This window comes from Pseudopipra pipra, chromosome 9, assembly GCF_036250125.1.
Source record: "Pseudopipra pipra isolate bDixPip1 chromosome 9, bDixPip1.hap1, whole genome shotgun sequence".
Classification (NCBI taxonomy): Eukaryota; Metazoa; Chordata; class Aves; order Passeriformes; family Pipridae; genus Pseudopipra; species Pseudopipra pipra.
Window position 1 is genome coordinate 20,066,790 of NC_087557.1, and position 25,942 is coordinate 20,092,731.

At 40.1% G+C, this 25,942-nt stretch overlaps 1 protein-coding gene across 19 annotated transcripts in view; it reads right to left on the reverse strand.

The window, feature by feature from the left end:
• Positions 1–25,942, reverse strand: part of NFIA (nuclear factor I A) — a 411,656-nt gene that overhangs the window by 108,499 nt on the left and 277,215 nt on the right. For 17 of the 19 annotated variants that reach the window (XM_064665044.1, XM_064665048.1, XM_064665043.1 and 14 more), the window contains one exon: positions 8,359–8,424. The exons of the other annotated variants lie outside the window; for them this stretch is intronic. In XM_064665044.1, the coding sequence (XP_064521114.1) occupies positions 8,359–8,424 (66 nt within the window). The remainder of the gene's footprint in view (positions 1–8,358; positions 8,425–25,942) is intronic. 19 annotated transcript variants of the gene reach the window in all.

Here is a 25,942-nt window from a genome sequence, read left to right on the forward strand (position 1 = left end):
GTGTGTGTAAGTAGGAGGTAAAATATGGTTTGTTATAAAGGCTGGGACTTGAGTTGCAGGGGACCTCTGATGCTCTGGGTGGACTTGCTGGGCTGCATCCCCCTTGGATGTTGGGGAAGGGCAGCCTGACACCCACCCACCCACTGCTGTCACTGCCTCCACCTCCAGCCTCCATCCCCTTCTGATTCCTGCAGCCCGCACAGTGAGAGAGGCAGCACCTCACCAACTCATCTGCACAGCACAGCTCCCGGCACACCTTTTTAACTTCCAGTGGTTTGACCACAGAAGACAAAATTTTGGCCAGGGAGCACTTCCGCTCACAGCAGAGCAGCGGTGAGCTGGGCTGGATTTTACTGTTGTGATCTCTGAGTGGAGGGTTCCCACTCTGCCACAGCCGACTGGCACTGCCACAAAGACACCACCTAAATAGATGTGAAGTAATGAATACTTTGGGTAAGCGACTGATTTCAGAGGGTGCTTTTATCCACAGGCCCTGTATTTATAGTTCAAGCCTTTTCAATTAATACGCACACCCTAAAAGAATTAAACTACTAATTATCACATTTTACCGTGGTTCACAGAACTTTCATCAGATCTAGTAAATGAAATCACGAGTTCAGCAGAAGAAGCTTTACTGCGCCAAATTATGTCAAGGGTATATCATGTTGATAATAAAAGATCACTTGGTTGGAAGCCTAACCTAGAAGGTTGGGGAGGCGTAAAAAGTTCACATTTTGGATCATGCTGCTCTGGTGTGGGCGTTTTGTGGTTTTTTTCTTGGTTATTGTGGAAGGCAATTTTCCTGCAAGTAAAATTTTCCCTTTGTCTTACATTACCAAGCATTAGGGAATTTTTACATAGAAAGACAAATAGATAGGTTTGGAGTTTTGTTTTGCAAGTTAGACCTTGGCATCATACCCTCTTTCCACTAATAAACTCCCCTCTCTACTCAACAGAAATTAAAATTATGCCCATACCACAAACGAAGTCCTTTCCCTAAGTGCCCAGCTTCTTGGTGGGCAAGTGTGGTGTTCCAAAGCATCCTTCAGTCTGTGGTCTGCTCTGGCAGCCACAATTACTCTGACATAACCCAGCTCTCAGCTGTTAATTAAACAGCAAGTCTCTCAAGAAGACAGGAAAAAAAACAATTGTAATGAAACCTAGAGATTGCTCACAGCTCGAGCAGCTGAGTCCAGGACACTGGACTGGCTGAAGTGAGTCCTAAGGCACCTCTTGCCATGCAAAGGTAGGACATGGGTAGAAGGGGATGCCATGGCTGCTGCCACAGAAGAGGGGGCAGTGACCTGGCACTGAGGTCCCCTCAAGGCAAAGAAAATCCTTGGCCCTGCAGAGGCAAGCTTGGGAGCTTCCTAGGTGGAGGCTTCTATCCTTCCCATTTCCAAGCTGCCCTCTAGATGGCCCTTGCTGTTATCTCATGGATAAAGATTCATGGAAAGGAATGGAATGGAGCAACAGAATAAAAGTATATTTTGAAAAGACTTAGAATAATCGCAGTTGTATTTATGCACCTTATCCACTGGAAAGGTTCATTGCCTTTTTTCTGTACACACACATGGAGAAATAAAAATATATACTCGAGCCACATTTTTATTTCTCCTTTCCTTTGCAGCACTCAGCCATTCCAAGCGTAATGAACGTTTCATGTCTTTCAAGCACTGCTTTGTCATGCTATAAGCATTCATTTCATGCTTTGAATATTTCCTGTCATACTTGCCTTGGATGAATTTTTTGTGGGAATGCTTTGCTTGTGAAGGTTAATGGTTAGCAACAGTGAAAACTGAGGTCCTCTGTCAATCCCCAAGTCTCAAACACTGTAGGTCACCGATGAGGAAGGGTCTCCACTTGGCCCCAATAGAGGCAGCACAACTGACCCCGACTGACGATCATGGATCTTGCCAGATTGATAGTCGACACCCTTCACAGTTGCCATCACTGGGTCCCCTTGAGAGTGCCAGCTTCTGATAAGCAGGCTAAACCCTGAGCCTATCAGAGGGCCCACTAAATCCTGAAAATGGTCTAACTGTGCCTCACAATCTGGACCACAAAAGAGAGTATGGTAATACAGGGAAAAATTCTGTTTTCTTTTCTAATTATTCAGATGCTTCTTCATGGCAGTCATTAAACTGTCTGGGAAATACACCTGGATGCTGCGAAGTTTCACTTCTAGACGATTATGATTAAAATACTTTATTTCTAGTACTTGTTGGGATCTATCTGTAATGAAATAACATGAAAAAAATGCAAGACTACATTACACATAAGTTAAATTTATAACCAGACATATCTGCTTTTGTTTCCTTGGGAAACGCTGGCTCTCAGAGCTGCCTACATGAACTCTCTCTCACAGGGTGATGAAATACAGGTTGGACCTCATCAGACCTTTGTTGGCTGATGGGTCCTGTTAGAATCAACAGCCCATCCTGCCCAGCTCACAGGAAGGCAGAAACCAGCCCCACCAGTGCTCCCCAGCTTGGCCCCAGCTTCCAAGCCTGGACAAATTTCGCCACTGCTGTTCCCGGCAGACAACGTGATCCATAAGGGTGCAAATCTGTTCAGAATTTGGTCCTGGCAAGTTACAAAGGTGCAAACAAGCTGACATCACCGGGAGCTTTGACTTCAGCGCCAGTGATGAGATTCCTTATTGAAAATGCTAAAGGCTTTTTTTTAAAAGCTTTTTCTGAAGAAAGATAATTTTAGATTAGTCCCTCAGGCTGTGATAACTCCTCAGCATGGCTCTGTAAACAAGAGAGGAGAGTCTTCTTGCATTTATAAGATTCTGATGCAAATAATCCTATGAACAAGAACACTAATAAAAGCTGCCGTTACTGTATTACCGCCTTTGCAGCTGTAACGGATAGAAAACTTTCTCTGCAAGGCTCAGTTATCTGCTGCAAATGAGGTGTTTCAGGAATGTAAGTCATCTGAGACCACGTATTTTCTAACAGCACCAGTTTCAGCATTGTGTGTTCAGAGAACTCTGGTGTCCATGCACTCCTCAGGTGGGAGCTGAGGGGCTTATCCAGAGACAACCAATCCCCCAGACACCTCAAGCACCTTCTTGGGGAGTTGGAGTCAAGTTCAGTCACAGCTGTGAGAGCCTGTGAGGCTGCTGGACGCTACCTGAAGTTGTGGGGACAGGAGGTCAGGCATGGAGGCATGGCCTGAGCAAAGGGATGGCCTTGGCAGAATCCTTCTAATTGTTAAAAATTCAGCTGCTGAAGGAATTGGAGGTCTTTCAGCTACTGTTTAACTTACACGGTAGTTGAATGATGGGGACAACCACAAAGAGCAGTTCTGCCTATCTCAGCTTGAGAGGAGGGTTTGAAATGTGAACTCTGCATCCAAAAATGCCCAACCCTTGGGCCAGGTGGGCACCAGTTCCACTGGCTGAAGCCACCACACTGCATGGAACGTGAAGGCCAAGTTTTGGGACCAGAAAGAAGCCATTCTCAGAGGGACTGGACTCTGCAGCCTGTTAGTCAGGGCAGAGAGGTCTTTCCACACATAATCCCCTCCTCCCTTGCAGCCAAAGCTGTATCATGCCTTCCATGACCAGCTTTGCCTAGAGAAGAAGAAAAGGAAACTTATCTTTGCATACGTTCCCACTGTTGCCTTCTCTTTCCCTCACAGCTCAGGGAACAGAATTTCTTCCTTTATGTTTTTAGCATATACTTCAACATTTTTTTAAGGTTTCATACTCAAGTCCAGCCCTACTTAAGCAAAGAATTCAGAGATGATATTTACAAGTCCAGTGTAATTACTGCGGGCTTGAAAAACGAGTTCTGTGAGTTACGGTGCATCATTGTTTTTCTTTTTTCTTTCTTTTTCTTTTTTTTTTAATGTTACAAAGAACAATGTGCCTTTCATTTCCTGCAGTGCTGTTAAGGTACTTGCAGCTCAAAGCAGTGAGAATACTAAATGCTAAAAAGCATTTGGTTTGGGCATTAAACATTTTTATTTTTTTAGAAAAATGTCTCTCCCTCTACAGAAGTTGTCTGAGCAATGGATTTGGCACCCTTTTGCAATCAGCTGTAATAATGAATGTTACTTTGCTCACTTGAAATGGGAGAATTTACCGACTTCTTTAAAAAGAACTTGCTAATCTACAATTGAAGTGCTGTGCTACCAACTCTGAGTTACCAAATCACAATCCCACCTGCTCGAGAGCCATCAGTAGCCTGTCGAAAATGACACAGCATTCTCCTGCTTTCACAGCACACTCGGTGTGCACCTTTACGCTGCAGTTATTAATTCACCAGTGCCACCACATCAAACACAAACATCACCGTGTGAATGCCTGACATCCATTTACTGACAGCAGCAGCACAGCTCTGTCCCACAGTTATTAACCACTCTATGCTACATCCTCCCTGCCTTTCTCCAGAGTTAAACTCCTGCTGGAGCAGAGCGGGATTTGACTTCTAATACTCTCTGAAAGCTAGAGTCACAAATATCCCCTCTTTGCAGACAAAAAGAGCAAAAGGTTTTCCTACAAAAGTTTAAAATAATCCTACTTACAAAAAGAAAATCTATCTGATAGCTGTTTCCACAACCGAAAGTGAGAATAAAAGCCTGAAAGAGAGTCCACGGCAGTGCTGAGCTGGGAATTCAGTTGTTCCTGATCCCCAGGCATGCAGTCACTTCACTACATCAGACTACCCATTTTGTCATCCTCACTTCACAGAAAACCTAGTTTGTTTATAAAATACAACACCAAACCAGTGCATTTAACAAGCTTTTAAAATCAATAATCTTTTTTTTTTTTGATTGGGTGAATTGCAAAATCACTTTGCAGTGCCAACTTAAATGAAGCTTTTACATACCATTAGGCAACTACAAAAGTGGGGAATTTTCCACATGGGTGTTCCACCCAGCTGGTCAGAAAAAAACTCATTTGAGCAAAATATCAGGGCATCAGAACATGTTCCTGCCTTTCAGATGAAGTTGCTGGCCTCCCGCAAATCTACTCACTCTTATAACAAACAGAGAAATTCTGGGCTTTCTGCCTCTCCCCAAAAAGCTCTTTCCCTTGCTAAGGGAGGAGCACTGTGCACACCCTGTGGATATGAGCTAGTTTTATCCCCAGTTCCAGGACAAAGCATCTGGACCTTGGACCATGCATGCACCAATGAGCCCAGTCTCGCCTGCATGTTTGCTTTTCGTGGCCATCAGGCTAGGTGTCTCTCTCTTTCTCTAGGAAATAATTAGATGTTCAATATTTCTGTAAATTTTTGCATTAGTGATCAGGTAAGTGACTGTCTGAAAACTATTCTAGCTTAATGAAAGCTGAAGGAAAGGCAACAATTGGTGTTGAAGCCACCATTGAGAACAGAAAATGTCACCATCTTCTCTGCCTGAGATGATTCTGCTCCAGAAAATGTGACTGTAAAGCCCACTAGAAGAAAAGGAGTGGCTTTAAAAAAGAAGAGCTTTTTTTCCCCGTGAACTTCACTTTAATGAAGGTTAGATATACAGGCTTTCCAAAACAACACATACAATTTAGAATGATAAATTAAAATTTGTAGTAGGAGGCCTTCTTTTTCAGGGCTGTATAGTTGACCCTTCTGAACCTACATTACTCAAGGTATGCAAAATATATGTGTATAATAAATAGCTCTAGAATTTATGGAGTGGAACAGAAAGGATATTAACAGGCAAGTAGAGAGGCTGTATAACCCTCACAAGGCCTTTAAAGATTTATTTTTTTAAAATGAAGGAATGCATGCATGGAAAAGGTAGTACTGAATTGATACACTTCTTTGTGCTTTCCAGAAACAAATGCAAAATGCTTCTAAATCTGCCCCCAATCTGGTCATTCCACTGTTGGCATCAGGGGGAATAAGATTATTCACGATACTATTTTTCTTTGATTAAAAAAAAAATAAAACATTCCTCTCTGTGTGGGCTCATTCTTACTCTCAGTAAAATCAATTACGAGCCTCCCATTGACTCCAGAGAGATTTGGATCAGGCCCTGTGGAAGTGGGTCTACAGCAAGTGTAGAACAACGCAGTTAATATGATTTATTGTGTCCGTTTCTGTGCGTGCAGTTTTTCATTTTCTAAAGCCTGCAGTTTTGCTTTCATCCTCACGTTCAGGAGATAAGAGCTGCAGATCTGTGTTGATCTACACGCCGGGTACCCTCAAGCTGGGGGCTGTGTGTGCTGGGAATGAGCTCAGCGTCTGCTCGGGGGGAACAACCCCTTTAGGGCCAATACACTGGTAAAGAAAATCTCCCACACAGGCAGTGCAAAAGGTGCGTTATCAGTGAGGAGGCTGCTGCTGTGGTAGGGAAAAATACCCTTTAGTAAAACTGAGAAAAGAAGAATAAACCTTTTCCTGTTTATTAAAAAAAAAAAAGTACCTTTTGCAGGTCACCAGCAAAGTTCCAAGAATTCACTCAAAGATTGTTTTACAAAGAAGACTCAGGCTCCAAATCAGAGATATTTCATTTCACTAGGCTCTTACAGATTTTACATTATTAAACACTGACATTGCTGCTTTTCGGGGCAGTTATTGAGTAACAGTCTTCGTTAAGACTGAGAAACTGCAGGGTAAGAAGAACTGAGCTTTAATAGCTGTGAAAGAATATTATTTAAACACAAAATAATAACATGCTTGGTGCCTAATACATTCTAAATTAAAATATGATTTAATAAACACAGGCAACATATTCCCCATAAAAAAAACATGGCAGAATTGGCAGAACGAAAATCACAGTTTAGTCAGTTCTTCTCTTAACCTTGCAATCCTTTGGCTACAAATTAGAATTTCTGTGAAAAGGATTGATGAGAGAAATTAGGCACTGTCTTTCAGAAACAACATCAATGTTTTAAGATGGTATGTTTGGATGAACAGCACAAAATCTATCAAAATATGAAACCTTTCATATTTAATGTGAGGAAATACAGGAACCCCGAAAGCCAAAATCTTACCAGGCCAATGAGCCCAATGTTCTGTGTCCTATGATACATGCCAGTAATTTAAAGGTTTTTATGTACCTAAACATCTTCTTCTCCCCTTAATTTTATCTCCTGTTGAAACCCTAATCCAAAAGCAATCTGATGCGAATGTAGCCCTTCAGCTTCACTCTCCCTTGTTTAGTGGCTAATGAAGCCCCCAAAACACACACTGAACATATATATAGCTGAAGGGATTTAAGGCAAAAGCAGTTTGTTGCTCTGTGAAAGGGAAATCACAGCTTTATTATTACAGATACAATATTTCTACATAAATTTACAAATTCCAAAAATTGTGACAGGGTTCAGAGGCATAAACCTTCACACAATTTTTTTTCTATATATGCAGAGCAGATCCCGGTACAGTGGATCTCCCAGTCTACATTTAGGTCTTACAAAAAAAGTCTGGTTATGGATAAGAAAAGTCAAGAAAAACTAGTAATAATAATCACTTTCACTTTGGGAGACATTCTAAACTCTAAATATAAGTAGTAAAACAAAACTCAGTTGCCCGTGGGCCAAAAAAAATTGTTGAGGTCTACTTTAGTTAAACACAAAAAGGAAGAGAAGCTGTTCCATTACACACATATTTATCCTTTCACATACAGTCCCTACAGAAATTCACTATTATTGAACGATTTTTTTTTGGGCTGCTTTACAAAGCAAGCCATTGGTTCAGTAGAAGCTATTGCTTCTACTTTAAAACTGTCCCAGTCCAAAGAACACGAGTGTTCCCAAAAGTCACAGTCCTGCTGCTGCTTCCAAATAAGCTCAAGCCGCTGCCACCTGAAACCATGGTATTGAGAACATGGAGAGAAGAAGGGGCAAGGAACTATAGTTGAGACACCCTGACCTGTTTACTCATGGTATCTACGAACTTTAAAGCACCATGATGAAAAAATACAAACTATAGTAGCACCTGTAACAGCCCTGCAGTGGCACCTGCCTGAGCAAGTACTTCAGTGTGTCATGTGAGAGCATCAGAAAACAAAAAGTAGTTAAAAGCACATAGATAAAGCCAAAAGTGATGAAACACACACCCCTAGGAGGTCCTGACTCATGGCCCAGGGACTGAAAGCCTTTGCTATGTAGGAATAAGGATAAGGGTTGCATACAGCAGGCTCTGTAATAGCATCTCCCTAATTAAAATTATTTTTAAAGGAAAAAAATTCTCTCTCCAAGACTGGAGAAACAAATGCTGCCTGAGATCAGTGAATCAGTAGCATTTTAACTATGAGGAGAGTGCACACCCTCTTTGTAGCTGTCCCATGTCAATTATTCTGAATAATCTTTTTATATTAGGCATGGGGAAAAAAAAAATCTTTATAAATATGGGCTGTTTTAATATCCCAAAGCAGGAGCAGCAGGTAAGAACTTACCATTTTCTGGCTGGTCCTTAATATCAGCTTCACTTGGCTGGCTGGGACTTTCAGATTGACTTGAATCTGAAAAACATAAAATACAGCCAAAAATTACAGGGTCTGCTGTGGAAAATAGATCAGAGGCGCCAGACTTCCTCAAAAGGTTGAGAGTACAAACTAAGCACAGGAGTGTTGCACTAGGACATGATAATGCAAAAGTCCCGTGCCCAGGTAATATGTTTGTAAGCAAAAAAAAAAAAGGGAATCTTGTTTACAGCACTACACAGAGTGCCTGGGGTGTGTGTAAGCATAAATTAAGCTTTGAAAATCCTTCTTTTTAAAGAAGGCATGTTTAAATTACTCTCCTACATGTTTTTTATAATGCAGCCTCTATGTTGTATACAAACCAGAGCCTTACTCCAACACATAGTAAAGTCTCAAAACATATCTTCAAGCAGGCATAGAAAGGTAACTAGGCAACCCCACAAAGTCGTGGAGATTTTTGGCTACACATTTCTGGAACAAAATCTGCAAAACTGAGAAAAGAGCTGTTTTTTGGTGTACTTTCACAGTGGTTACAGTACTACAGGATCCCTAAAATGTACGGTGTTGGTGGTGAACTGCAGTGGGATAAATGAGACCAGATACTGGATGACCTGCTTTAGAACTTGTGTAAAGAATCCTACAAACTCCAGCTAACACTCTCCAATGAGCAAAACTTATTTGCCTAAAATAATAAAATTACTTATATGTGTAAATATGAGTGTTTTGCATTTTTTACATTTTATTAACTCTACTTTATGTGAAGATGATTGCTCTTTGGTCCAAGAATTATTCTTAGTAGAAGCTTTAGTCAAATAGGATTTTCCTTCTTAATTATTTCTCTCACTATGAATTGGGGAAAAAAGTCCCTTTACCTGTGGGAAAAAATATTTTTTTAAAAAAATCCCTCGAATTACTGTTTTTGCAATTAATACAAATTTATTTTCTTTCCCCAGAAATTGTTCTGTAATTTACCGATTCCAAAAAAAAGTTTTTGCTGTGAAACAAAACTTAGGCAATGAACCCGCTTGCTACTGCCTCAAACCCACCCCTAATCATGACAAACCTATTTTCTGACTTCACCTTGACTTTGCAGAGTTTGGAATTAGCTGTCTGAAATCTGACCACATTTCAGTGAGAAGTCAATGCAAGATCAAAAGGTCACGACACTTAACTGTGATTAAATTGAAAATCTTACTTCTATTGCAACAGAGTCATAACACCACCCCTTCTTTTTCTTTGAGGTATTAATAGCGCTGGAAGAAGCAGTACTACTAGTGACCTTGGGTCAAGCAATGCTAATTTATTGCTCTAAAAAGGTTCCTTGCTTTTAAGCAAATGAAGATTTTAATTACCACAGAGCACTATAAAGAAAATGCCTATTTTAAATATTCAAATTTTTTTTTTTTACCTGCTGACTGTCTGCTTTAGGTATCATTCAGAAGCTTAGAGGACAATCTTGTATAAATTAAAAACTATAAGTGAAAAAAAAGCACTCGCAAAACAAAAATTGATAAATTTCAGATTATAAACATTCAGAATATTTAGCCAAGAAAGCATCAGTCCTGGTACTTCTATTTAAAATAATGAAATTCTCCTAAAAATTGCTATATTTCCCAGTGTGTCCAGAATCCATTTTCTCTCTTGTATTTTTTATTTTTAATAATTTCTCTGATGAAGCTCAGTGAAAAAAAATATTCTTACTTATGCAATTTTGTTTCAAAATATTAATCTTCAGGGTTATCTTTCCCTGATAGCTCAAATCAGTGCCAGCACATAGACTATGGGGTAACATGCACAGTGCTGTTATATTCTGGACACTTGATTTTGGCAAGAAATTTCACGTTTCCGATACCGTAAAGGTAGAAACAAAGGTAAAATATTAAGAATGTAAAATATTTAGTTAACATTTAAAGTCAACATTCAATGGATTTAATTTTACAGGGCAGGCAATAGGCTTTTGCTTATATTTTAGGTTTTTCTTTCCCTTCAGCCAGCCATGGCTCAATCAGCCTTTGGGCTTTATGTTTAAAGTAGGTTCAGAATTTCACAAAAATTTATTAGATTTGGAAAAGTTGCTGCTGAAATATGGGACTCAAAGCATGTTTTCCTTTCAAAATTTGAAACAATCCAGGGAAGGGCTTTGTGGCAGCGGCAAGAGCTGGGCTCGGCGCTGGCACCTTGGCTCCAGCACAGCCCTGCAGCCGGTGGGCAGCACACACAGCCCGAGCTGCTCCTGGATTTTGGGAAACAAAGTACTTTTGTTTGCACTGAGTGCTGTTTTTCCAACACCAAGGCTAGTGGCACAAGAGAGGCTCCACTGGCCATAGGACATTTGTTTGCACACTGAATCTTAACTTTCTCCTTTTATTTCCCTGGCTACCGTGATAACATTTTTCCTAATTCTGTTTTCCTGTAACCCTCCCCTTTCTGTTGAAATTAAATTTTAATTTCTTTAAAAAAAAAAGGCAACAAAGGCTTTAAGCACTGTTCTTCATGGAGAAACACAGTAAAATGCAGGATGAGGTAGAATTAAAGCCACTCTACACTGCAGTAGGGATCACGGGAGGCTACCGAAAACATGTACTGGGCAAGCGTATGCTCAGCATTGTTATGCAAGGTGGCATCTTGTGGAAACCCCAGATAAGAAGACTGAGTTAAGGCACTTAGCCAAAATGTTTATATGCAGAATTTTGCTTCCCTGATTTTATTCAGATGCCGCAGATGATCCGGTACATATAAATGTGCCGCCACATGGTTAAGGGATTGGCAAAATCAGAGCCGTTGTGTTTTACAGTCTTGCCTAGGACGAGGGAGTCTTGCTCAGTCTCCACCGCTCGTTCTCTGCTTTTTCAGCAGTTGGCACTAACTCCCGTCGGGGTTTTTTTGTTGTTTTGCACATGGAAACTTTCAAATTCCAGTTTTCTGAATGTTTGGTGTTTTGCAGGTTCGGCTACAACGTGAGGGGGAATGTCTGTCCTGCTGAGTCAGTTAGCCAAACAGGTGACCGTAGGAATAAATTAATTTTTGCCCATACATAATTGATATAAATGGAAGATCGTTTTCATAAGCATTTGCATTAAATCAATAAAATCACTTACTATAGAGCAGTTTAACAATTCATTTGATTTTCTCTTTTCTATATATTTGATAGCCACTCTGCAAAACAGTATACACTTTATGCCTATTTTCTTTAGCAACAACACTGCCAGTTAAATTCTACCACCTGCAATAATTAGAGCCATTGGAAAACATACAAAACAATATATACAGTAGATGCAAGCCCCTCTTGAATCCACGGCCCCCTGCGGCAATGAGTTTCATTGGTGCCTTAAGCTAAGGCTGGTAGGAAGCCAAAGAATCTGTATATTACAATAAAGTGCATGTTATTAAGGGGAGGATTTAAATGATTTCAGATGGAGTTGGAAATATTATAGTGAGGAACCACTATTAAGATTGCTGATTAAAAAAAAAAAATCACCAAGGAATCTAGTTTTATGTTTAAGGAAGCTTAACCTTGAATAGCACAATGGGTTTTATTTGGGGGCTTTTTTAGTTAAAGAAAAGTTAGTGGTTGGAATTTTTAACCCTGAGTTAGCCAGAGTTTGAGTGAGTCTGTGCACTGGAGTCAAGGTTACTGGGCAAGCAAAGCTCAAGGGGATCTGGTATCAACCGTAATCATGGCAAACAGGATAAAAAAACATATTGAAGCTATTTTACTCTCTACTTCCAAGAATCAACTATGATTAAGGGATAAAGGAAAAAGAACCCAACCAACAAAACAGGCTAGTTTTTCAAAGTAGCATTTCCTACCACATCGCTATTCTCTGTTCCTCTTTGGATCTGCTCCTTAAGCATATGCTACCCCAGCACGACCGAGGTGGTTACGCCTGAGCCCCAGGTCTGCCTGATCCCAAACCATACGCAGGCAGGGACCTTCAGCTCCAGGATGGAAGCTCTGGACTTTTCAATATGCAGTTTTCCTTTTCAGCTGCAGCAGGAACACAGCTCCAGCTGGGCTGCACGACGGCTGCATGGAAGCAGGGCTCGCGGCGCTGGAAGGGAGAGCTCCATTGTTTGGAAAGAATAAAACCTTCCCAGGAAAGTCTGGCCTGTGGACAGGACCAATGTCAACAGACTGACAATGTTGTTCTTTTTTGTAGACCGTGACACAGACGGTGTAGAGTTGTTATACCCCTCCACCAAAAAAGCCTGTTTCCAATGTCATGGCACTTCCCAGTGCTAAACCACTCCATGGCTGCCTGACTTGGGAGAAATGGAACACTCTGTTGAGCACTCCCAAAAATACACCGTGTCTCCCAGGGCATGCTGAATCCAGCTTTGGATTCACTGAGGTGGCAGTGACCCCACTGTCTGCTGCTCTGCGCAAACCAAATTAATAGATGTCAAGATCATTTTTTACCTCTGTAGAGCCACCCCCCAGCAGAAGCTCTGCCTTTTGAGCAGCCTGTGAGCTAACACAGGTGCAGACACATCTATCGTGGAAACAGTAAAGGTGATCCCCACGTAGTGGAGTAAAAAAATTACCAGTGATGCCAGATGAGCAAGGCAGCGCTGCCATTGCCCATGCTGAGCCTGCTCTGCAGTGAAATAAAGCGGGTTCCTCTCCTCCACAGCCAGCCCAGCACCTCACAGAAGTGCACAAGTTAAATTTTCCATTCATATCATGTTTTGGAGGGGGGGATATTGTATAATAAACTGACATATTTTATTCAAGTTTCAGAGTCCTATTTGTAATAAAAAATTTATATGGCTGGGTTGTGTTCATGCAATAAATTTTTCATCTATAATTTTGGGCATAGATTCTACCAAAGATTTATATATGTTAAAAAAAATAATTTAAATCATGCTCCTTTATATACAGTCCTATGTGGTGAGCTTAAGGGATTTACAAACAGAAACCAGGACCAGAACTGGAGCTTTTTTACACTCACTTTTCCTTCATTATACATTATAATGTAAACACATAGGGATCGCTCCATATATGCTACAATTATTATTTATGGCTATTTTGGTGGCTACTACTATTTCTTTTAAGGAAGGCCTGGCTCTCCCTTTCACTCCAGCCATTGCTTTCAAGTCAACTTTTATAGAGAGTTCAAAGTGCTTCATTATCATCCACCTCACCATCACACATGTACATGCCCACACCAGATTTCCAGTTTTATTGCATACCCCCTGTACTCTGTGCCCCATCCCCATGGCTCTCCAACGGGGTTCTGCAGTGGTAAAATCCCTGTGGTGCCAGCCTGGTTGGTTTTTTTTTATAAGGCGAGGACTCTTAATTCCTGTACACTGGGAAAGAGATTATCTTTGATAATGGAAATGTAAATCAAAGCTTGCTGTTGTTTATTCCAGACAGACATTTGTGTGTTAAGTCTGTTTATCAGGCAACACTTTGTCTAAGCCAGGAAGTAGTCAGCCTTTGTAACAAGATGTATGCAAATGATTTTCCCATCAGCCCTTGCCCCAAAACTTTTGTGGCAAAAAACCCCTTCTTGTTACTTCACCAGTAAGACGCTCCTAAGCTACCCCATAAGTAGACTAGCAACAAAACAGCCAGCGAGACTATGCTGATGAGTTTGAATGAGCCCAAAACATGTGCCCACAGTCTGTTGCTCGGTATTGTAAGCAGACTTTGTGTATTACATCTGTTTATCAGGCAACACTCTGTCTGCTGGGGCGGCTTTGTACCAAGGTGGATGCAAACAAAGATCTCCACAACTCCCTGCCTAACTTTTTTTGGCCACAGAAATTCCCCGTTACTTTCCTCCTCGCTGGAAATAGGAATGTGAAACTTCACCGAGAGGCTGCGAGACCCTAAAGCTGTATCAAAATGGTTTCATTTTAAATCAACTTTCTTTGTTCTCACAAGTCCATGAATGATTTACTGCTATCGTGTGATAGCCTAGAATGTGGGGAATCTGTGTATTCCCATACTTGTTCCTTGATATTACAAACAAGTATTTGATTCACTTCTAAATGTTTGTTTTTAAAACAGTTTACAGCCTTTGATTCCTGCTTACTGATTCATTTCTGGAACATTTTCTATTTATTCCTTTGCAGTAGCAAACGTTAATTTTGACTTAATTCAAATTGTCATCAAAGGCTTCCTTAAGAAATCCCACAGCACAGATTTTATTTGTTATAATAAAATATTCTTAAAGTAAACATCGTTCGACTGTGTTTTTTTAATTCCAAGAGATACAAAAATCCGTTACCCAAAGGATTCAAATTGGTTCAGCCCTTTTTCCTAGACAAAATAAACACTTTAGGACTTTACTTGTTTGTATTCTCCTCAGTGGTGCTGTATGCATCACCAGCTAAAAACAAAGAAACTTTTAGCTGCTCAGACAAAATGCAGAAGCTCCCCAAACAACGAAGCGGGGGGGTGGGGAGGCATTCAGAAAGTCTGACAGTCCATTCAATATAGGGATGATGGCCATAATGCATCCAGGGTCCCCTTGCTAATTAAATATGCATTGGCACAGTTTTGATCGATGCAAGCCATGGATCAGATGACACACCTGCAAAATCTTGAGCCCAGAGCTCCCAGGAAAAGGAAAATACAGGCTGTCTCCTTATCTTTGTTTTCAAAGGCTCTCAATTTCTGTGCTTAGATATCTAATTTAATTCTCTCACCCCTCAGCAAACTGGATTAGGAAAGTCAATACTGCCATTGTGCATCGACAGGAACACACAGCTTTCCTTTTATTCAATTTAGCCATGACCTTTAGACAAAGATAATGACAACTGTCTAAAAGTAAGGTAAGGCCTTAAGGAAGACCCTGCCGAGGGGCCCCTCTTGCTTTCCATGGCTCCTCCGCCCAGGAAGAGCCCATCAGCCATGGAGCAAATTCCAAAATAGATTTTCTCCCCAGACCGCAGTGACTAGGACCGGCTTGGCAGAGCAGGTCCCTCAGCCACCAAGGGCTCTGTCCCACCCTGAGGACCTGGGACACCTCAACACCAGCGGCTGGACCCTCATGAGCCATTTGCTGAGAGGTGGCAACATATCCGGAGGAAGCGCACGTGCCAACGGCAAAGCCGAGCCCTCGCACGAAGAGGGACCGTGCTGTCCTATTTTTCTTGTGGCTGTTAGGGACACAGGGAAGTGGAAGGGTCAGGCGAGTGCCGGCAGTAGCACTAATTTCTAATTTCTGGCTCCGGTACTTGGGAAGAATTGTAATCCTAGAGCTAAGAACACAGCACAGGGAGCCGCACACAACCGTGGCGGGAGGAGGAAGCGGCACGTGGATTTTCCTGGAGCTGAGCTGAAGCCAATGGAAATGACATTACTTTCCAATAGGTCTCGCATCAATATTTTTAGCAGCCTTCCTACACGAGATAGCATCTTTCTAATACATCTGTAAGGGAAGGACAGAGAACATGCTCAAGCTAACGAACAGCTATCAGCCAGTAATCCACTTTGGTACCTGCAGATACAGGTTGTACCTGAATCAGTGATTGAGGCATATAAAAATTCATATTGATTGAACAGCCCAGCTCCACAAAATGTGAGCTTCCATGCTGCACAGTGTTTTAATTCTGCAGGATTTTTTTTAGCTGCATTTAAAAATATACTTGGCATTTCTAGCTGTGGACCAATATTTTTCTCATGTCTTTTTATACAGATTTGGAGGGAAAGATATTTGTAATGGAAAAAAAATATGTGCAAAGTTGGATTGCTAAGTTTCTGTAATCTTGGGAAATAAAAAAAAAGCAGCCTATGTAAGAGCTACAAGAAACCATATGGATCAACAAGAGCTGCCCTCATATCCCTAGGAAATATATATTAACCTACATTTCATCATCATAAACCCCAAAATAAAAAATCTAATTAGAGTCTCTACCCTCAGATTCACTTCTAGAAAATTTGCTTATCCCCCTCACAAAATGATTTACAGTACTTACATCCATTTCTTCAGAGTGATTTAAATTTATTGAATCATTTCAATTTTTAGAGAGCTTCCATTTGGATCTGTACGGGTTTCTAGACATATGTAGTGCTCAGTTATTTAAAATTAATTGCAGTACAATAATTTTAAATTGCCTCACACTATACGAATCTCAAGTGCTTTGAAATATTTGAACCATTCTATTTAGAAGCCATCAAACTTCTGAGCACATGCATCAAAGAGTTGTTTTAAAAGCCGAAGGGCCATACTGATGATCCCAAAGTGCAGGTGAGCACGGCTTTGGGCATGCTCACTGCACATGGTCCTGAATTTATAGAACAATTCAACAGATTTTGCCCAAATGTCAATCTTTAATTAATAAAAACTGATCCTGTAATAATTTCAAACCACTAAAAAAATTCTAAAACTAAAAAAGCACTGTTATAAAATAATGGCATGCATTAAAACTATTATTACTTCTAACGTATATTTATGGAACATCCTTTTATTCTGAAAATTAAAACAGCTTATTAACATTAAACTAAGCTTTACAACACCTCTGTGGGAAAGGTGAGCATAACTATGCCCACTTTATGCAGGGATGAAGGAGGCACATAGAGGTTAAGTGATTTACCTTGAGAGGCACAGTTACTAAAAGGAGTAAAAAGCACAGGGCCGAACTCTTGAGCTCTAGATAATAAAGTCTCATTCCCACCGATGTGGCCATTACAATGGCAATGGCTTAGGAAGCCTTCAACTACATTATGTGGAAAATTACTTGGTAGAATGGATCCAAAGTCACCTAGAAGGGATATTTCCAGTCACCCCCAGCTTCTGTTTACCTTGCCTTTTTTTTGGTCTTATTAGATATTTTGAAAAACAAGAAATCATTTCTCTGTGTCTCTCCAGAGTATTTTCTATCTCAGTTTAACAATATCAACAATATTTAGGGTGACAGTATATTAAACCTGAATTCATGTACAAGGCAAGTGAAGATGGAACTGTGTGACAAGCAGATCTGGTAGCTTTAGTCAAAGTCTCCAGGTCGGCTTCTGTGCAATTTTACACTGGTGAGTAAACCAACATCAGCAAAGCAGGATTATGTCCACCATATGGTGAGACTCCATTGGCGGTAGTACAGTCACCCAATTAATCTCTATCCCCCACCATCCCCTTGTTATTTATTTATTGTGACAAACTCATCCTTATGGGACCCAAGGCGGGGAGCTGCGTATTCTTAGGCTATTCTCGTCAGTGCCCATCCTCATTCTTTATCCGTGCTGCCCAAGCAGTGTCTGGTGGGCTGGTACCTCTCCACTGGCCAAGACGCACTGTGCTACAAGGTCACAACCAAGGAGGATCTCTAGATTTTCCACAGAGGGCAAAAATAAGGAATTTTTCAAACTTGCCCCCCATCCAAAAGCCAAATAAACCCCACTCCCTGACAACGAGTGCAGTCTTTGTAAACGGCCTCCCAAAGCTCACCTTTCTAACATCATCACATGGATAACAAAGCTGTTTCTGGAGACCATCAGTGCTCATGTATTTCAGTCTGTGTCTCTTCCAGCCATTTGAGACTTCATCAGCCAGCAAAAACAAAGAAAAACCTTCACCAAATCAACACGCTGGGCAGAAGCCCATACCTCCTCCTCCTTTTTCAACCTCTCCTGCTCCTCTTTCCCCGAAAGGACAACTTTTCCTAGGATTGAACAAAAATTCAACTAGGAATCTATACATCAGAGTAAAGAATACTTAAAAAAGAGCTAATATCTCTAAGAATGGGCCCATTTTCCCTATAAAGGATTATTCCAGTTCACACAGGGAAAAACTATGTTGATAATAAAAATATGTGTGACTATTTAAGAAATAAACAAAAGATGAGCTAATATTCCATGGAGATTTTGTCAATACCAGATTAATATCAAGTTACAGATGAGGCAATCTAAGCAAAGTTTAGGTACTATTTTTTTATTGTGGATCTACACTTGCAGTCCCGTTTTCACAACTCTCTTTTATTTTGATGTACCTGACCCTTTTCCTCTTGGCTTCCATTTCAGCCCCTCTAAGTACATATTTGGTTGTAGTGGCCAATTTTTCTTTTCTTTTTTCTTTTTTTTTTTTTTTTCTGGCAGATGTCTTTTCCTTGTTCTGTGCACTCCGAAGAGTTCAACGTGGCATGTGAAAAATTTCCATTTCAGGTTTTCTTAAGCTTTATACAAAATTAAACTGTTGGCAAAAATACATAGATACATGAAATTATGCAGCAGAAAAAGCTGCTCAATAGTTCCCTTTCCTCTCTCCCTACCTTTTTCTTGCCCTTTTTTCTGTGAAAAATTGCAGAAATATTGCCATCAACCCAAAGAAAAGGCAGAGAGTTTTGCCCACAAAGAATTGCCACTGATTGCTGCTCCATGGATGTGTTTCTACTCTCACAATATTGTAGACTGTGAAGAAGAACTGAGAATTACCATAAAAATCAGGACGTGTTTTGTTGCATCAGTATCATGTTGGCATCAACACCACAGACTCGGGCAGAAAAAAAAGCAGCCTTTTGGTAGGCAGCCTACTCTTGGTCTGTGTTTCTGCTGTGTTTGTAAGCCATGTAAGTGAAAGAGAAAGTTAAAACTTGGAGAGAAGTAACATCCTGCAGGATCGGTACGGAGCCATCACATCGAGTTACAGCAAAATCTAAGCTATGATTGCCATAAATCATGGAGAAATGGAATTAAATTCACATCTCAAAGGACAGTGGATCATTATAAATATCTGAAAGAGTTGGGCATATATACAGTACGCCCCCTGAAAAATATTAAGCTTAATGTGTTGACTCTGAAAAAGCAACCTAAAATCCATTTTCCACCAGGTCTCAGTGCTGCAAATCTAAATCTGAGGAAGGAATTTAAATGCAGAAGAGTCCAGAGCTTTCCAAACCTGTAACTACACTGCGTAGACAAAATTTTAATCAAACTTTTAAAGCCATGGCTATGATCTGATGAACAGACAGCTTGACTTGATTACATTTTTAAGTTTCAGTTTCTATTTCTGTTTTAAGATGAAAAAGATCATAGAGTGTCAGAAATTTGAATACTGAATAGCAAAAGCTCTTGCAGGTTTAGAAAGCATATAGAAAAGCTGGCAAAAGAAAACGCTATTCCATTGCCACCATCTGCTTTCTGGCATATTGAAGAAACTTTACTAACAGCAACATTTTCTTGCATTAGAATATCTGCTAATTAGTTTTGTTGTAATTTTTTTTTTTAAATTACCTTTTACACAGAAGGCAAATAGCCAGTTTTTTTGGCTGGCTACACCTTACACCATGTCTGATAACATTTTCACATTAAGTTCAGTTTACCTCACATTTTTTTCTATCAAAATCCTATCTTTAGCATAGTCAAAGCCTGCAAAAACTTTGCCTTGCTGAGACTAAAGAAAAAAACATCAAACATACGAAGTGTTAAAAATCGCTGAATAACTCAAAGGAAAAAAGATAATTTTGAAGGCGTTTTGGCTGAAATCTATTTTCCTTTGAATTGCATGAGTGTTTTAAAATGTTAAAAACACTACAGAGTGACTAATGAATGTAAAAGAATGATAAAGAGTATGGGTCCAGTTATCAGTGATGTGCCTAAAACAAAATAATTTTGGACAGTCTGCCATGCAAATATTGACTAAAATGTCATAAATAATGTCTGCAACAAAGGGAATCCTGCAAAGTACTTAATGCATTGTAAAGTGTGCCTTTTAGCAAGCAGTACGTTACAGAGCCTGGAAACTTCAGTTGGACAAAAAACCCCTAAAATTTTCCAGATAAAAATATTACTAATGTTGTTTAATTTTTTTTTCTGAAACAAACCTTCCAAAAAGTTAAAGGTACAGCGTTACATTTGGAAAATGGTTCAGTTAGTAGTTGACTTTTCAAAAAGAAATTACTTGTCCAGAAATTAAAAACACACCAGATGTAACCAACTTATTGACTTCTGACTATTTTCTCTGCCATTTTTAATAGTATTTTCACTCATTTCTTTGCTGGCAGGGAAGAGGTTCTTTGCAGGTCTTTATCAGACTGTACTGAAACCAAACACAGAGATATTAAGTCGCACTGCCCTGGGCTGGAGCTGAGAGGTGGTAAAGCTTCTGTTCCAGCATTCATGGGACCTAATTCTGTCTCAGTTCCAGAGTCCGACTGATTCCGCATGTAGGGTTAGAAATAAAAACGTAATCCTGTGAGAATGATGGCAAAAGATTCAGGAAGGGTGGCTCAAAACTACTTTCAAAATCCCAGAATTTTAGTAATTTTATAACTTTTTTAGAAGCATTAAAATATGAAGTCAAAATGAGGAATGACATAGGAAATTGCACTAGCAACTCCAGATTACTTGCATCTCCACTTACATATTGTGCTACCTGTAATCACAAACAACCCAATCACTTTTTTCTGAAAGTCTACTAAAAGAAGGAAACAATGAGGTCTACACTGAAATATTCTGCATGTGTTTTGCAAAATTTCATTTCTGAGAGAAATTTCACAGCCACAGAGATGACAAAAAATGAAGATATTTTACATTTCTAAAGCATCTTTCATCCAAGATCAAAGAACTTCATCAACAATAATTCTCAAAATACTTCTTTGAAATAGGAGTACTAAAAGGAGTACTATTAAATCTATTTTATCTTTATCTAACTTGATCTATTTTCTTTGTAAAATGCTAGTTACTGTAGCATCTCTCTAGGCAGAGCATGACTATAGGTTAAGTGACTTGACTAGAAACACTTACTAGCTCAGCGGTAGACCTGACAATGATCACATTCAGGAGTCAAAAATCCTAAACCTTTCATCTACCAATTTAAAAAATGTATACGTAAACTTACTTAGGGAGAACAAAAAACCCTCTACCATCATGGGATTGAGGTGGCATCAAGGTAAGTGAAGGACCTGGAATCAGCACACACATAAAGCAGCTGGTAGGACATGCTGTGGTAATGTAGTGACAGATCAATAGGTGTGAGATGGCAATACACCACATATGAAGGGAAGAATCATGCATTGCTATTTTTCAAACCTTCTGGAAAAAATTAAGTCAAACTCTCTTAACAAAGATGCAAAGTCTCCCCGTGAAACACGCACAGCCCAGAGAGAAAGGGAAATGGTGGTGCCAGAAGTGCTCCCTGCTCTCCTGTGGAGGCTCAGAAAGAGCAAAGGTTTACCAGCTGCACCACAGGTCACCCACAAACAGATTGGTGGGCTGTGGGGCAGAGTCTGGGGCTGAAAAATTTGTTTAACATGAAACTTACAATTATTTAAAAATAAATTACAGACTGTGCTACAAACCATATAATTCAGTCTTTGGGCCAACATAATTCTTGACATAACCCAAGTGGAATTACACTGGAGATAAACTTAGCACAGTGTTTTCATAAGGCTGCTTTTCTTATCATTCCTGCAATCAGGTCATACGTGGCTATAAATGATATTCTCCTGTCTGCTTTGTAACATGGACGAGATGTTATCGACTGCATTCTGCCACGTCAGAGAGCAGCGCACACTCTGTGAACGTGCACAGAACCTACTGCTGATAAAAGCAGCCTCTGTTTGGAGAGGTGTGCTTTATAATCCTTGTGGTTTTGCAGCAGAGGAACTGTTGGACAATGAAGAAAAACATTTCAGCTCCCCTGAAAGTTTGACTGTTCCTTTTCAAACAATACAACACACGATTCGGGACATACTGCTGACACAGCAACATCAGTGCCTCAAAGAAACTGTGGGAAATGTCAAATTTATGGTCCTATGGGTGAGTGTTGGAAGGTTTTTTCCCCCCCTTCAGCAAGCCTCTGTCAAAAACAGAGCCTCTAGAAAGTTTTTGGCTACGTCCCAGCAAAGCAGAAGGAAGCTGTATCCCACACTTCCCTTGGGACTTAATGAAATATACAGCCTCTGGGCTTCTTTCAATTTGGTCTTTCAGATTGCTAAACCAGTGAAAGAAGGATCCTAGCTGTCACAAACGTCACATGTTTGGGGTCACCTGCTGCTCGGGGGTTCTCATGCCAGTTGTTGACATAATAAGCACCCCTTACACTTTAATTACAATTCACAGTGTGCAAACTCTGCAATCTGCTTTAAGGCAGACAGTCTTTTAAATCAACACTAAATTCTACTACTGTTCGAGCAGAAATGGGAGGAAAAAGATGTCCAGCTGACTGAATAATTGTATTCAAATATTTGTGATCCTGAAGAAAAGTAAGCACTATCCAGTGAAAAGAGCAACTGTATTGCCTGTAACACTTCAGAAAGCGTAGTTAAAACTTGACTTGCTTCTCACAGTCACGCAGATGACGCACATGAGATGTTTTCATTTGATGAGCTCTTTCTGAAGCTCCTGCGAACACAAACCTGAGCACCCAGCTGTGTTTGTCCCCGAGCACAGAGCGGGCTGGACACAATGCCGGACACTGGGATTGTCTAGGGGAGGGAAATTCTCAAGCCCTCTTAGTATGAATTTCAACAGGACTTGTGCAATGAAAGCCTAAATGGGAAGACATGTTTATTTTATTCTGGAATGCTTTATTTAGCTTGGTACAAGAAACATTGGGTCTACTTAAAAATACTTATTATTTTGAGAAAGAGAGGAGAGCCCTTTGGTTTCCTTGACCACTACCTCTTTTTTAACTGTTACTCTTACTCCTAATAAAGACATATCAAGACCATGAAACTTAAATAAATTATAGCAGCTGGAGAGGAATAAAAGTCTCCTCTCCTTATATGTTAGAGAAAATCCATTTTAGCATTTGTGCATCTAAAAATGCCCCCAGTTAATTATATTATTTACAATGCTTTGGTTGAATCCATCTATTCCCATGGAAAGAATAAGACCATGAGAGGGGACACAGGCTCTGGGAGCACTTCTAGAAGAATTTCTACGTTCTCTCTGTTAGAAACACTGATAAATTGTGGGTTATGGATCATGCTGTCCACACAGGAAAGTATTCCAGCTTCCTGGTGGCAGCACAACCTCCAGCAGCTGCGCTCTGCACGCATCCACCCTACGTGTTCTCAGAGAAACAAAGGAGAAGTCAATAGCACGATACGAGGGCCTATTCCTATTTAAATCAACAGGAGTGGCTTTGGCCATAGGAGAAGGCTGCTGTAGTCCAACTGACTTCTTAGAGGAAAAACAATGATGGGTTTTCACCATGTTCAATAGCCAAATGCTGGCAAGCTCTTTCCCCCTCAGTCGAGAGGGATGGAACCTCCTCCCGCCGCCTTTGCTGTCTCCTCTCCCCCTCCTTGCTCACTGTATCAGCAACCTCAGATAAACTCAGAACGTTTTGAAATTATCATCAGACTGTGCAGCACTTCAATGAAAATCTATAAAACAAATTTATAGTGTGCATTCATGTGTATTATATATACACTTACAATGGGATTTATCATTTAGCTGACCTTTGAAACACTGATATTTTTAGATCCAAAAAAATGTGTGTTGATCGTACTTCAATCCAGTCCCCCTACAATGTACCAATGCCTTGATATCTCACTACAGGAAAGATAATTGCAGTGAATTTTTATATTTCAGCACATGGGAAGATAAGATTAGACAGTAGGGACATAAAAGCAAACTGCACCACATAAAAGATAAGTTTCTGAAAGTTACAATTTACACCAAATGTTACAGATTAAAATGTTCAAAGCTATTTATAGGGCCTTGTGGTGGTCCTACAGGAAGACTGCAAAGAACCAGCACTACCTTTTCCTTAATCACTTCTTCCCATACCTAAACCCCCTTTGGAGCACACAAATTATTAATGATATTAAGACTATTACTAATTCCCATTACCACTCAGGTGCCTCAGTAAACTGGTCCCAAGGCTGTATCTGCTGCACAGACCTCACCATCCAAGAGGATTGTTCCTACTCTAATGGGATTATCTACAATCTGAGCAAGTCATCCCAAAAGGTAAATAAGCATTTGATTTCCCTCTCCCTCCTCTGTATGCCATGTTTGCCTCTGTCAACTGAATACCTTGCCATATTTTTTAAACGGCATATTTTTCTTCTTTATTCTCTACCATTAAGTTGCCACCAATAGTAGTTTGTTCAGTGGAAGAAATAAGGAATAAAAGCAAGAGAGATACACTTACTTCCATACAAGGTATAAAAAAGTGGAGCTAAAAAGCAAATTAAAAGCAGGGAAATGTAGTTAGGGAGCCACACAAAGTGCCATATGCAGCAGGCAGCAGACACAGCCGCTGCCCACCAAAGGGCACAGGTGCAACAGCAGAAAAATAACCCAGTGCAAAGCAAAGTTTCTACCACAGCAGCTAATAAATGACACCCTCTGGAAAGCTGTCCTGGCAGCCGCCAGCACACGGCATCCACTCCCTCCGGCTGAGCCCTCGGACGGCTTCCCAGAGCCACAAAAACAAAGAGGGTTCATGGTGTAAGGCAGGGCTCCGGCAAACATGCTCAGAAGTAATTTTTCAATCACAGCTTAACCATATTTTCTATTTTCTTTCTCAAACGTAACTTTCTCTGAGGACTATTTCTATGAATAGTCTCAAATTTCAGCCACTTCTGATGAAGGCCTTTATAAAAAAAGTGTTGCTAGAAATGTCTGACAAGGGAAAAGTGTTTTTTTTCTCTACTATACAATTACTAAAAACATATGGTGGAAGAGATTCCGTGCAAACCTGGAGTGTGGTCTGATTTCCACAAAGATGAGGGAGGAAAAGTTGCAGCCCAAGCCACGGGATTGGTAAAAGAAGGAGCTACAATGGAAGCTATTTTGAAAACAGAACTCTGTCAGCCAATGCAGTTAAGAGTGACTCCATACACAGAATTAAATGTAGGCTAAATCAACCCCACTCTCAGGATTTGTGGGTGTGAGCTGTACACCGAGTGTTTAGTGAAGCCCAATTCATGTTCAAAAGAAAATTAAACCAAAGAATAAGTTATTAAAAGGAGCCTTTGAAGCAAAAAGCAATGATGTGTGAAAGACAGAACCAGAAGAGTTTATTTAAACACACAGCGCAAAAACCAGGGAAAACAGAAATTAGGAAATTAGAAGAACAGTCATGAAGGCACCCAGCAGCCTTTTCCTGGAACTACAAGTTCTTATATCTATGAATATTTTATCCAGATTCAACTATCTTTTTCAAGTCCTTCCTATCAAAATTCCAGACATTTTCTTCAATAAAATCAGAAAAGTGATTCAAAATGTATTGGTAGAAGATATAAAATTAGTTGTGTGTGGATATTACAAAGCATCTGGGAACCTTACACCCTTTAGATCTGCTTATTTAACTATTTAGCAGCACAATTTAAAATTTGCATATGACTGGTTTGATGCCAAACCATAAGAATAAAGCAGGAATGTCTCTCTCCTCCTATGAATTTCAAACTCAGAGTTTTTTAACTTACTCCTCAAATGTGAACTGCGTTCACTTCCTAAAATTACTATGTAACCCATAATCTAGTTAGAAAAGTGTATGTAAGACTTTAAAATAAGCTGGTTTTTTGTTCCCTTAAACTTCCTATCAGGAGTAAATTGTCTGGTGAACATGCTCAGAAATCGCATATTTCATGCTGGTCCCAAAAGAGGAATTCTTCATTTAGCAAACTCATGTCTAAAAATAAAGGTCTA